General features: G+C 40.7%; 1 protein-coding gene across 1 annotated transcript in view; it reads left to right on the forward strand.

Moving 5' to 3' along the window:
• Positions 1-345: 345 nt before the first annotated feature.
• LOC145397027 (putative glutamate receptor) overlaps positions 346-15,525 on the forward strand; it is a 39,057-nt gene continuing 23,877 nt past the window's right edge. Inside the window, exons 1-5 of the mRNA XM_080270246.1 lie at positions 346-372; positions 3,405-3,527; positions 8,203-8,423; positions 10,948-11,076; positions 12,144-12,302. Coding sequence (XP_080126372.1) covers positions 346-372; positions 3,405-3,527; positions 8,203-8,423; positions 10,948-11,076; positions 12,144-12,302 — 659 coding nt within the window. The remainder of the gene's footprint in view (positions 373-3,404; positions 3,528-8,202; positions 8,424-10,947; positions 11,077-12,143; positions 12,303-15,525) is intronic.

Raw genomic sequence — 15,525 nt, forward strand, 5'->3', positions numbered from 1 at the left:
ATCACTATCTTAATGTAGATATTGTCCTTTAATAAAATTAACCAGAATAATATAACGAAGGAATGCTGTACACTATGAACCACATTATTTCTGCTTAATTTACTAAAGAAAAAAAAAAGATGCACCAGAAAATAACTACACAATTAAGGTATGCTCATTGTATAACGTTCTCTGAATATAAAGACAGCTTGAAATTATTTTCAGTTTTTGTTTTGCCTTCGTCACGCAAGTTTCCTCGGGTATTTTCTCCCTGTATCGCTAATGGCTAGGTTATTTATTGTGCACAAGAAGAGTGTTCATGCTGTTATATTTACACTGTGTCTTTTAATTCTACTTATATGATTCATGTTGGACCACCACATTGAATTTAAGGTGTGTGTGGCATATGTGCCTTATTATCCATGCAGAGCACAAAATCTATCTATCTATTGCCAGACGCTTTAATCCCGTAAGGGGTGGCCACAAGCAATCAATGTCGCCATGTGACCCGTCATTTCACTGTCATGCTCCCAGCTCACACCCCTTTCTCTCATATAATTGTCCACTCCATCCTTCCATCTCATCCTTGGCCTCCCCCTCCCTATCCCCCCTCCACCCCACTCACACACACTGTCCTCGTTAATCTTTCACTCTCCATCCTCTCCACATGGCCAAACTACCTCTGTTTGTGTCTCGTCACACTCCATATCACGTCCACATCCACACCACAACGATCCTTCACTTCCTCATCTGTGAGTCTGTCTCACCATGTGACTGCACACGCTCCTATCAAATAACTCATTTCCACTGCTCTGACTCTTGACTTTTGTCCCTCCATCATGGTCCGAGCTTCTCTTCCATCCTGTAAAGTTGCTATCACAATACTGTCATGTAGTAACTTGTTCACTTCTATGCTCACTTCCCTTTTTCTTACCACTGTTTTCAAGGATCCAGCAACCTTTCTTCTTTGTCGTACCATTTCAAGCACTTCACCCTCTAAACTTCCATCCTTACTCATCACACTACCCAAGTACTGCAACACACTCACATTTTCCATTCCCTCCTCATCCAGCCTCACTGTACATTCACTGACTTCATTCCTCGTGAAGACCATAACTTTACTCTTCCCTACATTCACCTTTAGATTCCATTTCTTACACACTCTCCCAAACTCATCCACTAAGCCTCCCAACTCCCCTTCGTCTTCACCTAACAACACAGTGTTATCTAGAAACAACAGTACATTGAGTTTCCAAACACTGCCCTCTCTCATTAGGGTCACTCCAACATACACTGTCCTACCTTGTACTATATCTGTTTTATAACCCCTTCCATATATCGACTGAATAACCATCGAAACACGACACATCCCTGTTCAATCGAGTCTTCAAATAGAAAATTTTACTCAATTCACCATCCACACGCACTCCAGCCTTAGCACCGTCATACATACTCTTCACGGCATTCAACAACTTCCCATCTACTCCATAATTATATTCTTAATACTTTCCATAATCCTTGTTTATCATCCCTGCCATATGCTTTCTCCAAGTCCATGAAGGCCACATACAACTTCTTTCCTTTCTCTGGAAACATTTCCTCTAAAGATCTACGAATGAATACCTGATCTACATAACCTATTCCCTTCTTAAAAGCTCCCTGGTCTTCTCCAATTAATTACTCTGTTATTTCCCTAACTCTGTCAGTAAGTATCCTGCCATATACTGTACTTTTCCCTTTACACTAAGAAAACAAATGCCCCTATGATTACCAAGCACTTCTTTTTTCCCTTTTCCTTTGTTCAGGGGAATAATTATACCTGACCTCCAAACCTCAGAGACTCTACTTTCCTCCCTGACCAATCTGCATATCTTTCACATTCATTCTTCTACTATCTCTCCCCCATGCTTCAGCATTTCACCACACACCAATTCCTGGGGCTTTCCCCATTTTGACTTTCTTCATTGCGTCCACAACTTCCATCCTACTGATTTCTTTGGCTTCTCTCACATCAGTCCGTCTCCCAGCCATTCCCCGCCACTTATTCTTGCATTACTTTCATTATATATGTTCAGCAATTCCTTAAACCGTTCTTTCCATCTGCCCACTTTTTCTCCCTTCTCCACTAGTAATCTACCATTCTTATCTTTCACTCCCCGCCTACCTTCTGAGACACCTTGCCTAAGTCTCTTTACCTCTTTCCAGAACATTTTCTTACATTCCCTCCACTTTACACTCAAATTCCTTTCAAAATTCTCATCCATTCTCTTCTTACTCTCTTTTACTAATCTTGTCACCTCTTTCTTCCTCTCTCTCTATAACTCTCTCTTCCGTGTCTCAACTTCTTCCACACCTCTGTTTCTCATCCACTCACTATATGCATTCTTCTTTTGTGCCACAGCCTGTCTCACCTATTCATTCCACCATGCTGTTCTCTGCACCACCTTTCGTCTTCTCTTCACCCCACACACCACCACACATGCTCCACAGATTTCTTCTGTGAATATCTTGCACACATCTTCCACGTCCTGCATCTGCTCCAGTCCATATTTATCCAATCGCTCCTCCACTTCTCTCTTATATTCTGCCTTTTTCGATCCTCTTGTAACCTTTCCACCCTCCTTGTATGAACTACCTCCTCTTGTCCTTCCCGTCTTCCATTCCTCCATTTCATTTGGACCTTGATTCTCACCACCACTAAGTGGTGGTCAGAAAGTCCACTCCCCTATCCTCTATATGCTCTTACATCCATTACAGACCTTCTCATCCTATCATCCATACACTCATAATCAATCATTGCCTCCCGTTCATTCGCTTCACAACCCACCCTTCTCATCACTCGCCACGTACGAGCATACCTATAAATCATTTTGTGCCCGAAGAGGGTATTGGCTATCACCAACCCCCTCCCGACACAAATGTCCACTAAAGCACTGCCATTCTCATCCATCTCTGCAGGCACACCTCACTCACCAATTACAAAAACCGTCTAAAATTATTATGCTTTGGGTTGTCTCTGAACACTGAACTGATGTTCGTGGTTTTTTGTGTAACACTGTTTACCAAATGTGCACTATTTGCAGTAGCCTAACGTAAATAATTGCTTTTATTTTCATTCCTTTTTTTTCTATCACTAGATTCTTATGCCTTCCAGTACCACGTCTGTAATTCTTGTTAACCATATCCAGATGCGACTGAGAAACAAGGACTAGTAATCGAAGTTCTGAATGCGATACTTGGAGCTGCAAAAGAACGGGATTATTCCACTGTGTTTATTACAGAGAATTACTCGGTAAGAATTATCATTTTATATGGTAGGTGCATTCGATAATGATCTCCTGTACCTTAATGTTTGAATACGAATTAGCAATCCATTATGATTTGAAGTGGAGGATGAGAAATTTCTGTGTTCTAACAATTTACAGTTCGATGGTGTAAGTGAGGTGTCAGTGCCATGGGGTGTGGGTGTGCTCAAAGTGGTGGCAAGTGGTCAGGACGTGAACGTGACGCACGCACAGCTCTCCCGAGTGGTTGGCCAGGCGGGCTTTGTAAGTTATTGTTCAGAGTTTACTGCTGTGGAAGGTGGGTTACTCTTCCGTCATCAGTAAGGTAATCAAATCTCACTACAAATTTGGAATTAGATATGGGACTTCACAAATGACAATGAAGGAAAAAAATCGAAACAATGATAAACCGACACACAGAACTTTCTATTAATGTTACACTGTCATCAAGGTTCACTTGCACAACGCAATACCGATATCTGTGAGACGGGAGTCCACGACGGTGGAAGGAGGGGGGGGGGCAAAAGTACCGTAAGAAGAAACAGGAGCGACAGTTAACAGACCTATGGGCCATTCTCAGAGGCTTCCCTGCTTCTGCTCTTTGAATAGCACTTTGGCAGAGACCAGACGACTTTCTAAGTTAACCGCATGGATATGTTTAACTAAGGTCTCTGAAAATCACCACCACAAGACATCATTCAGTACACTAACACACTTCCTGAAAGAGTTGTTAGACAGAGTTGCTGGTAACATCAAACAAAGTCCCTTCAGACCCACTGACTTCAATGGCACTGACAACATGGTGCCTCATGAGGGGAATAAAGCAGAGTCAAAAACCCCACTGCACTCCCCATTGCCATGACTGACCAGCGAGACTCCTCACCCCCAAAGTTAATAGTATATTACAGCACTCGCTGGCAAACCTCATCAAGACTCCAGTCTCCACATAACAGTTGCCTTTGTCACAGCCACAGTGTCTCCCTGGGACAGCAGTGGATGATGACAAATAATTTTAAGAGTGCATCCCCGAAAACTCAGATATGTACTTACGGGTAAATAAGCCAGGCCGTGGGTTAACTTTCTGCTATTAACTTTAACTGGGAATGACTGCTAGAGATCGAGTAACATGGAAAGCCGCCATTAGGTGACAAAGGCTGACGCATGCAAGCGTGTTCGAGCCTTAATAAATGAACGAGTGAACGAACTGGGAATAGCCTAAGAACAGACATAAAACTAACTTGCCATATCCGTCGTAATGGCATCGTATACTGTATCTGTCCGGCAACTAATTGTAGTTTGTCTCTGATATACTATCTTTCTATCTATCTATCTATTGCCAGACGCCTCAATCCTGGTCAGGGTGGCCAAAAAAAAATCGCCTCCACGTCGCCCTGTCCCCCGCCATTTCACTGCCTCGCTCCCAACTCACACCCCTCTTTCTCATATACCTCTCCACCCCATCCATCCATCTCATCCTCGGCCTCCCCCTCCCTCTTCCCCCCTCCACCTCACTCATATACACTCTCTTCATCAGTCTTTCACCCTCCATCCTCTAAACATGACCAAACCACCTCAGTGTATTCCTCCTAACGCTTCCTATCACATCCACATCCACACCACAACACTCCTTTATATCCTCATTTGTCAGCCTGTCTCTCCATGTGACTCCACAGGCTTCTCTTAAATAACTCATTTCCACTGCTATCACTCATGACTTGTGTCCTTCCAGCAACGTCCAAGCTTCACTTCCATACGTTAGAGTTGGTATCACAATACTGTAATGTAGTAACTTTTTCACTTCCACGCTAACTTCCCTGCTTCTTATCACTGCTTTCAAGGAACCAGCATCCTTTCTTCCCTGTTGTACCCTTTCAAGCGCTTCATCCTCCAAACCTTCATCCTTACTCATCACACTACCGAAGGACTTAAACGTACTCACATTTTCCAATTTCTCACCATCCAACCTCGCTGTACATTCACTGACTTCACCTCTCTCAAAGACCATCACTTTACTCTTCCCTACATTCACCTTTAGATTCCGTTTCTTACACACTCTCCCAAACTCATCCACCAAGCCTTGCGGCTCTCCTTGGTCTTCACTCAACAACACTGTATCATCTGCAAACAACAGTACAGGAAGTTTCGAAACACGACCCTCTCTCACCAGGGCCACTCCAACATCCACTACACTACCCTGTATCTCTTTTTTATTACCCCATCCATGTACAGACTGAACAACCATAGAGACATGACACATCCCTGTTTCAACCCAACCTTCAAAGAGATAAATTCACTCAGATCACCATCCACACACACTCCAGCCTTAGCACCATCATACATACTCCTCACAGCAATCAACAACTTCTCATCTACTCCATATATTCTTAATACTTTCCACAATCCTTGTCTATCCACTCTGTTATATGTTTTCTTCAAATCCATGAAAGCCACATACAACTTCTTTCCCTTCTCTAGAAACTTTTCTACTAAAGATCTAAGAATGAATATTTGATCTACACAACCTCTTCCCTTCCTAAAGCCTCCCTGTTCTTCACCAACTAATTGCTCTGTTCTTTCTCTAACTCTGTCAATAAGTATCCTACCATACACTTTTCCTATTATACTAAGAAGACAGATGCCCCTGTGATTACCACACACTTCTTTTTCCCCTTTTCCTTTGTACAGGGGAATAATTATACCTGACTTCCAATCCTCCTGGACTCTACCTTCCTCCCAGGCCAATCTACACATTTTCCACATCCATTCTACTACTATCTCTCCCCCATACTTTAGCATTTCACCACACACTCCATCAATTCCTGAGGCTTTCTCCAATTTAACTTTATTCATTGCTTCCACAACTTCTATCCTATTGATTTCTTCCTGTCTTCTCACCTCCCTCCTTCTCTGAGCCATTCCCCAGCCACTTATAATCGCATTACTTCCATCCTCTATGTTCAACAATTCCTTAAAGTGTTCTCACCATCTGCTCACTTTTTCTCCCTTCTCCACTAGTAATATACCATTTTTATCTTTCACTCCCCTGCTAACTTCACTTGCACCCTTTCATACTCTTTTCATCTCTTCCCAGAACATTTTCCTACAGTCCCTCCACTTTACACTCAAGTTCCTTCCATATTCCGCATCTGCTCTCTTCTTACTCGCTCTTACCAATCCTTTTACCTCTCTCTTTCTTTCTACATATAACTCTCTCTTCCGCCTCTCAACTTCCTTCACGCCCCTATTTCTCATCCATTCATTGTATGCTTTCTTCTTTTGTGCCACAGCCTGTCTCACCTCTTCATTCCACCCCGCTGTTCCTTGCACATCCCTCCGTCTTCTCTTCATCCCACACACCATATCACATGCTGCACATATTTCTTCTGTAAATATCCTGCACACACCTTCCACGTCCTCCATTTGCTCTAATTCATATTTGCCCAATCGTTCCTCCACTTCTCTCTTATACTCTGCCTTTTTCTCATCCTCTTGTAACCTTTCCACTCTCCTTACAAATGCTTCTTCTTCCCCTCCTTCCCTTCTTCTATTTCTCCATCCTAATTGGACCTTGATTCTGGCCACCACCAAGCAGTGGTCAGAAAGTCCACTCCCCCAACCTCTATAAGCTCTTTTCATTCATTACACATTTTCGCATCCTTTCATCCACACACACATAATTAATCATTGCCTTCCTTTCATTCAGCTCACCACCCACCCTTCTCATCAACCGCCATGTATACCTGTGGATCATTTTGTGCCTGAAGAGGGTATTGGCTATCACCAACCCCTCCCAGCACAAATGTCCACTAATGCACTGCCATTCTCATCTCTCTCAGCAGGCACATCCCACTCACCAACTATTCCATCCACCTTCACGTTCCCTACTTTACCATTCATATCACCAATCAAAAACACTCTCTCATTCCTTCCAAACTTTTCCATGCACAGTTCCACATTTGTCCAGAACTCTTCTCTCACTCTGTTTGCACGATCTTGCGTTGGCGCATACACGCACACAATCGCCCACATTTGTATTCCAACTTTCAATCTTACCCACACAATCCTTGACCTAACTGATCCATACTCTCTAATGCTCCTCTTCCATCTTTTACTCACAACTATACATACTCCTTCTGATATACAAATGTATATATTTGTTCTAAACTACAATTAAGGCTAGATTTCAGTGTCATACTGTACTTACAGCTAGGTCACCACTGTGCAAGTTTATTCTTAAAGTACAACTATTTATTTACATTTTTTTTTAGTTTTTGAGCAAGAGTCCAATGGCATTTCTTTAGGCACATGAAAGCTGCCCTTTACATTAATGCCTAACCATCCGAATTCTATTTACGTCGTCGATCACAAACTGTCAGAGGCCCTGTTCTCATTAAGTCACTTCAAGTTAAAAGTGTCATCAACAAGTGTAGATATAATTATAAGGACCATATATATGATCTGAGGCTTAAAACTGTCATTGATAGCTGGTATTTCTTCTCAGTTCCTGACTCATATACAACCTTCTCCTTCCGAGAGTTTACTCTGTCCATGGATACTCATACCTGGTTTTGTGTAGGCGACAGCTGCCCAGCCATCCCTTCACCACTTGTCAGATTATATTACTGCAACACCATCACATCATACATTCCAAAGGTCCTTGAAATTATTCTGTTTTTTTATTTCCTTGTGTTATTCTTTCAGATGTTTCCCATTTTACACAACTGTTTGGGCTGGATCATGATTCGGGAATGTATGCACAATATTGATTATTGACATTTTTTCTGCATAACTGGACTTTGACGTCAGTATTCATACATTAATAGACTCACTCTTGTATTAAACAAAAAATGCTCTCTCTTTCTCTCTCTCTCTCTCTGCGAGTGTGAGTAAATATATATCTGTACACACACGTGCATATGAATATGTTATCCTTTTGCAGATAAAGAAAAGCTCAAGATCCATAACGGTGGTGGTGGTGAGTGACGACCCAGCCTTCCTTGCCGTCTTTGCTGAGTGGTCTTTCAAGGGTCACCTCCAGGTGTGGTCGACGAGGTTCCTTGTCCTCACCCGCCTTCCTCTCAAGTGCCTCCTACATTTGCGCAGCACCCTGGCAAAGACCAACTCCATGCTTATCATTATAAACCATGAACCCTCTCCGAAGTAAGTCTTTTGTCGTACATACTATTTTGCGTGTAATACTTAAGCATGGTTCTCAAATTGCTGATCATTAATTGCAGAAGGCTCAGAAATGAATGAATATTGTAGAAGAAAGCTTTATATATGACTTGATAAGCGTTCTACCCGTGTTACCACCTCGGTTCACAAGCACAATTAAATACATATTATTTATTGGCTATTATGTGAAGTTGTGTGCTGTAGTTATCCAGTAAAACGCAGGTTAATGATTAGGGTTGAAAAAAGGGTGAGTTGGATGGAAAGGTGTGGGTGATATAGCATGATTGTGGTGGTGGTGGTTAGAGTGGCACGAGTATTCGCAGAAGAGAATGATATGAAGATAGAGACTAATGTTGGGAATGTTAAATCTAAGTTTTCTTTTACACCATCGATGTTAAGAGTGGTGTTTGAATAGTGAAGATGGGATCTCAACATCCTCGCAGCCGGAAAGTTTTTCTTCGGCACATAGGTTTGGACATGTATTTCTGATTTGACTGAAATTCAAGATGGAAATCACACAAACAAAAGAAGCCAGCCAACCTCACAACTCAAAACATCACCACTCTGCTCCCTTCGCAATGCGGGTGGAAAGCAAACGGAGTGGTAATGTACTCATTTCATTTGTGAGCATGGATGGCTGGCTTTCTGTGTGGATAAATATCTTACGAACGGCTAGAGTTGTCTACATGAAACTTTCAGGGTATTAATATATGGCCAAAATCTTGGACGAGTTGAAAAATGAGCACTCTGGGTCGAGGTGAAGGTTACCAAAGGTCAACTATTTGACATTTGCCAACCTTTTATGGTGACCCTGACCTTGACCCCGATTGCCCATTTTCGATATCGTCTAAGATTTGGCCATATCTTGATGCCCTGAATGTTTCATGTTCATTGCTGAAGTTGTTCATGAAATATCTTGTTTTTCCGCACACAATGGCAGTCAGTCAACCTCACAAGTGAAAACATTACCACTCAGTTCACTTTGCAACGTGGGTGGTAAAAAGTGGCATAAGTGCAGAAGATTATGGATGCCGAGCTAGGATGACGGTGTTGGTGAAACAGGGTGGAGCACACAAACAACAAAAATTAAGCACACGTAGTGGCCATGTACCTCGTGTCTTAAGACACAAGTGACAAATCGTGTAAACGAATGCACCAAACATCACAACCTGTGTCAAGAAATGAAAAGACTGAACTTGATTCTTATATTTCTTTAATTCACTTAACTGTGAACATAGAGAAAATAGCGACTTTTTACTAGGGGAAAGGACATATTTTGTGTGTTTAACTATTCTGTCACATAACTGTATAAGCCAATGGAACTCTCTGTGGGACAAGAGTAGGCAAATACATAGGACAATGGAAGAGCCACCACATTACGTTTCAATGATCAGAATATACATGATTAATAATTGTGATGCTTGTGAAACATGTGGACTGTGAGAGCTACGAGGAAAGTTAAATGGAGTCTCTGGTGCTAAGACGGTATGGAAAACGTATAAGAAGGAGCTTTGCAAAGTGAGTTATTCTTTGAGTGATACTAAGATGTTCTTAGGCTAGGCTGAGAAGTTATGAACTACATCACTGGGCATTTCGATGTTAACCTCTTGAATCCCACTACGTATTATAGCAGAAATTCACACCACGTTCAGACGGTAGTTTAGGGGGATACACATCAAATTGGAGGGCTTCCTAACATGAAGAATATTGCCACTGAACATTAGTTTATTGTCCTCTTAAATCCCTTGACGTACTATAGTAGTATACCCACATTACCGTTAGACGGTAGCTTAGGAGATACACATCAGATTGGAGGGCTTATTAACATAAAGAAAACTGCCACTGGGCTTTCCGTAATTAACCTCTTAAATCCCACGACGTATAATAGTAGTACACTCACATTACCTCCAAACGGTAGCTTAGGAGATACATATCATACTGGAGGACTTCCCAACATGAAGAATATCGTCTGATAATTATTGGTAGAGCAGAAAACAAAAGATGCCACATCATCGTACAGATAAACTGTTCATTACTGTCTATGTTCCTTTTCTGATATCTGTTTGCTTGGTTTACTAAGTGGACATCTTGAATGGGATGGAAGAAAATAATAAGACAGATTCAATATGCGTAAAGGATAAAGTCTTCAGTTCACCCTTTAACTGAAAGTGTCAGAGGATATCCCCAGGGAAAAGATATACACACCCAAGAAAAAAAAAAAAACTACAAACATTCTGGTGCTAAAGCATAAAAAATATATATTAATTTTCGCAGCTTTTGTTTCTGTATGGCCAGACACCTCAATCTTGCAAGGGATGAACGGAAACAAATCACCTCCACTTCGTCTTTTACTTTGTCCTGTAGCTCCCATCCCTTTAATTTAAACACCCAACTCTTATAACTATCCATTCCCTCCCTTCCCCCCCTTCAGCTAAGAAGACAAAGTTCTGTTCAGCTTAGGGAACCTCACTGCTGCCAAAGAATTAAGTATTTGTATTTACTTTCGAAGGTGCAGCGTGTTTGTGGAGTTGCCCTACAGCTCGGGAGACTCACAGCCACAGACGGTTGCCTGGTGGACTCCCTCACGTGGTCTGGCTCCCACCTTCCTCCTCCCACTTTTTCCCGACAAGTTTTACAGGTAAGCGTACTGACTGCGTTCTCTTCATTACTAGGCTTTTACCTAAATTAGAGAAGAAAACTGATTTCAGTAACAAATTTACCTTTTCAATACACTGATGTCTTTATTTTTTATACCTTCAGGCAAATTTATTCAGCTTAGGGGTTGCACTTTGGTGTAAAGAGGCCAGTAAGAAAGCTATAACTGTCCCTTCTACGAGGAACTCAGCAAATTTCTCCTAAACAAGATAAAAATGCATCGAAATGAGTAAGTGAATAACTTAAAATAAAAACTGGTGGCAATACCACCAGGGTCTTGTGTAGCGGATAACTGTGAAAAAGGCGACAATATAAAGAACAAAACTCGATAATACAATAAGATAAAGGGTAAAAGTAAGACACTAAAACCATTAAACATTAAAATTTAATCTGACTAAGGATTTTGGGTGCCTCCACAAAGAAGAACGTTCCGTCTCGTATACCACAGGCATAATCTCCAAGCACGAACGAAAGACGGTAAAATCCTTCACCCGCTCTGTGCTTTGAGCCTCCTGGAGATGACAGTCATAAAATACAAATAGACGTCATCAGTGTGAACGTGCTTTACCGAATTGTCGAAGTTTATTCAGATAAACTTAAAATCATTAAGGAATAACCATTATACACACTCTTGTCACTAAAGACGTATTCTTTCAGCTTAGCAGAGTTTTTCTTCATTAAGACCTTTGAGATGTCTTGGTACTGCGTTTGACAGGCTTGAAGGCAAAGTGGTGGAAAAGGTGGAATAGGAGAGAACTCTTGTGTATAATAATATAAGGAAATTATTTGTGCAGCCGGAGCCGATTAGTTCAGATTATATGTGAGAAACTGGTAAGGGGTTCTAAGGGGAAAATAATGATATTAAACACAGACTACCATAATAACTCTTGTAACAGATAGCCATATATCTGAAGCATATATATCAAACTGGTGACAATATTTTAAAGGTAGATAAGGACTTGGAAACATTTGGTTGGACATGACAAATATTGATCCTTTTCCTTAATGTCCCTTGTACAGCAGAGCCATAAACTAAGTTTTCCCCTTCAGATTGGCAATGGGCCCGCGTCTGCTGGTGGCTCATGTTCCAAATTCGGTGTTCAAAACAAAGGTGGTCCACGACCCTGACGCGCCTGGGGGGAGGCGGGTCGTCATCTTGAGCCCCGTAGCCACACTGCTCGAAACTGTGTCAGAGGCTATGAACTTCACGTAGGAGATCAGACATGCAATCAAGTGTGTGTGAGCGACTGTGAGTGTGACGGTGACGGTGACTCTGACTGTGCTGTGTGTTTGAGTGTATGAGCGTGAGTGTGGGCGTAAGCGAAAGACTGTGTGTGTGAGGAATGTAGGACTTTTCGGCCACGGACACTTGGGCCATAGGCCACCAACCTAGGATGTTTTGAAGTGTGAAGTGTTGTGAACCTTACCTAACCTTACCTAACCAACCCCAAACGTCGTGGGGTGGTGCCCCATGCCTCAAACGTCCGTGCCCCAATCGTCTGTCGCCGAAACATCCGTGCACGGTATTCTTACCTTACCTAATTGTTCTTACATACTTGTATCTTTACAGGAATGAGTCAAGCTCGTACTGTCCCGTTTCTTAAACCATATTTATCGTACATATCCTTAAATTTGTGAATTATTTTGGCACACACTATTTCATTCGGTAGTGCATTCCATTGATCAATTGCTCTGTTTGGGAAACTGAATTTCCTTACGTCTTTATCACCTCTCTTCTTATGCAGTTTTTTGCAGTGTCCTCTTGCTGATGCTTCTCCATATGTTAAGTAATCATTTATGTCTATTTTCTCCTTTCCTGATATGCACTTGTATAGCATTATCATGTCACCTCTTTTCCTTCTCTCCTGTAGTGTTGGTTGATTCAGTTTATTTAGTCTTTCTTCGTAGCTTAGGTCCCTTAAGCTTGGTATCCATCTTGTAGCGGCCCTTTGAACTTTTTCAATCTTGTCTATATGCTTTTATGAGATGAGGACTCCAGACTACTGTTGCATATTCCAGGGTTGGTCTAATGAATGATGTTATTATCCTTCTTGGCATGTCTTCATTTATGTATGTGAATGCTATTCTCATATTTGCAAGCAGTGTATACATGTTCCGTACCTTCTCGCTGATGTGGTCAGCCAGAGAAAGTCTGTTATTGATAATCACACCTAGGTCTTTCTCTCTTTCTGATGTGTATAGGGTTTCATTTCCTAACTTATAATCCCAATCAGGTCTTTTTCCACTTTTACCAAACTTGATCACATGACACTTGTCCACACTGAATTCCATTTCCCATGTACTACTGCATTCATGAAGTTTATTTAATTCTTCTTGTAGCTCTTTACAAGAGTCTGTGTTAGTAATTCTCCTTTGTATTTTTGCAGCATCTGCAAACATATTCAGATAGCTCTCATTTCCAGTTTTACTGTTTATATCATTTATATACACTAAAAACATGATTGGTGCCAGCACTGAACCCTGTGGTACTCCACTAGTCACTTCTTTCCATGATGAGTAGTTTCCTCTTAGTACTGTCCTCATTTCTCTTTTTATGAGAAAGTCTTGCATCCAACAAAACAGTTTGCCTCGAATTCCTCCTTGATGGTACAGTTTCCATAAAAGTCTTTGGTGTGGTACTGTGTCAAAAGCTTTCTTGAAATCTAAATAGATACTGTCCACCCATCCTTCCTTTTCCTGTATTGTGTTTGTTACTCCGTCATAGTAGCTCAACAGATTAGTAACACATGATTTTCCTTTTCTGAAACCAAACTGTCTTTCTTCTAGATGATTTACCCAAACTTTTCTTATAAGTTTTTCTAATACCTTGCTTACAACACTGATCAGTGATACTGGTCGGTAGCTGAGTGGATTTTGTCTATTTCCTTTCTTGAATAAGGGGACAATATTTGCTTTTTTCCAAATATCAGGTAGTTTACCTTGACTCAAGGATTTCTTGAAAATTAAAAATAATGGTTTACTTAACTTCTTTGCACATTCTTGTAATACCCAACATGAAATTTCATCAGGACCACTTGCTTTTCCTCTGTCTAAGCTACTTAACTTCTCCTGTATTACTTTTTCTGCTATTTGTATATCTCGTAGTATGTGTTGACATGCGCGTTCCACATAGTCCCTCTCAAAATTTTTTTCTTCTGTAAAAACTAATTGGAAATTCTTATTTAGTGTTTCACAAATATCTTTCTCTTGTGTATAAGTGATCCCCTCGTCTGTAATGGATTGTATTATATCTTTCATTTTGGTTTTGCTTCTGATATAGCTGTAAAACAGCTTTGGTTGATCACTACTTTTATTTATTATATCCTCCTCAAACTGTTTTTGGGCTTCCCTCCTTATTCTTGTATAGTCGTTTCTTGCCTGTTTGTAATTATTATACGCCCTTTCACTATTGTGTCTTCTGTATCTATTCCACAACAAATCTCTTCTTTCTTTTGATTTTTTACATTCTGTATTGAACCATTTCTGTATTTTCTTACCTGTTTCTTTGTGCTGTGGGATGTACTTCTGGACTCCTATTTCATAAAATTCACAAAATTTTTTATATACAGCATATAAATCTTGTTCTCTAAGCTCATTTTCCCAATCAACTTCTAAGAAATACTTCTTTAGGTCTTGATAAATTCCCTTTTTATAGTTTAGGCTCTTTTTGTAACTGTCATTGCTGTTTACTATGTCATTTGCTATCCTGAAGTTATAATTTAGTACTGCATGATCGCTTTTGCTGAGTGGAGGGTGATATATTAAACTGTCAATATCATTTTCTTGCCTAGTAAATATTAGATCTAGCACTGAAGGTACATCAAGTCCTCTTTTTCTTGTGGTTTCCCTCACATGTTGCGTTAAGAAAAACTCTTGTACGAGATCCAGGAGCTTTTGGACCCAACAGCTTTCTTGGCTATTTATACCTAGAGTATTCCAATTTATATTTGTATTGAAGTCCCCATTTAGTATAATTCTTTCCGATTTCTTTTCCATTTTATGTAGTAATGATCTTATACTCTGAATTGTACTCTCTGCCAGGTCCTCATATTCGTCTCTTTCCCATGTGTTTGATTTGGGTGGCATGTACAAAGTGACTACAATTACTTTACCTTCAGATGTGTCGATCTCTACTGCAATCAGTGTGTGTGTGTGTGTGTGTGTGTGTGTGTGTGTGTGTGTGTGTGTGTGTGTGTGTGTATGTGTGTGTGTTTAAAAAATGGCATTAATCCATTGTTTCTTTCCTATAGAAATACGTAAATATTATAGATGGATGCACATGAAAACACCCACATATCAGCAGGTCGAACTATTTTAGAAACCTTCAACTTCAACAATAAATTTAATGTCTTTCACTTTGCATTCACATGTGTCTTCATTTAAATGTTGACGTGGAATCAGGTAAAAAAAATCATCATCATGATCATTATCA

This window comes from Coenobita brevimanus, chromosome 40 (assembly GCF_032717465.1).
Source record: "Coenobita brevimanus isolate Jiangsu-jjx chromosome 40, ASM3271746v2, whole genome shotgun sequence".
In the NCBI taxonomy this organism is placed as follows: Eukaryota; Metazoa; Arthropoda; class Malacostraca; order Decapoda; family Coenobitidae; genus Coenobita; species Coenobita brevimanus.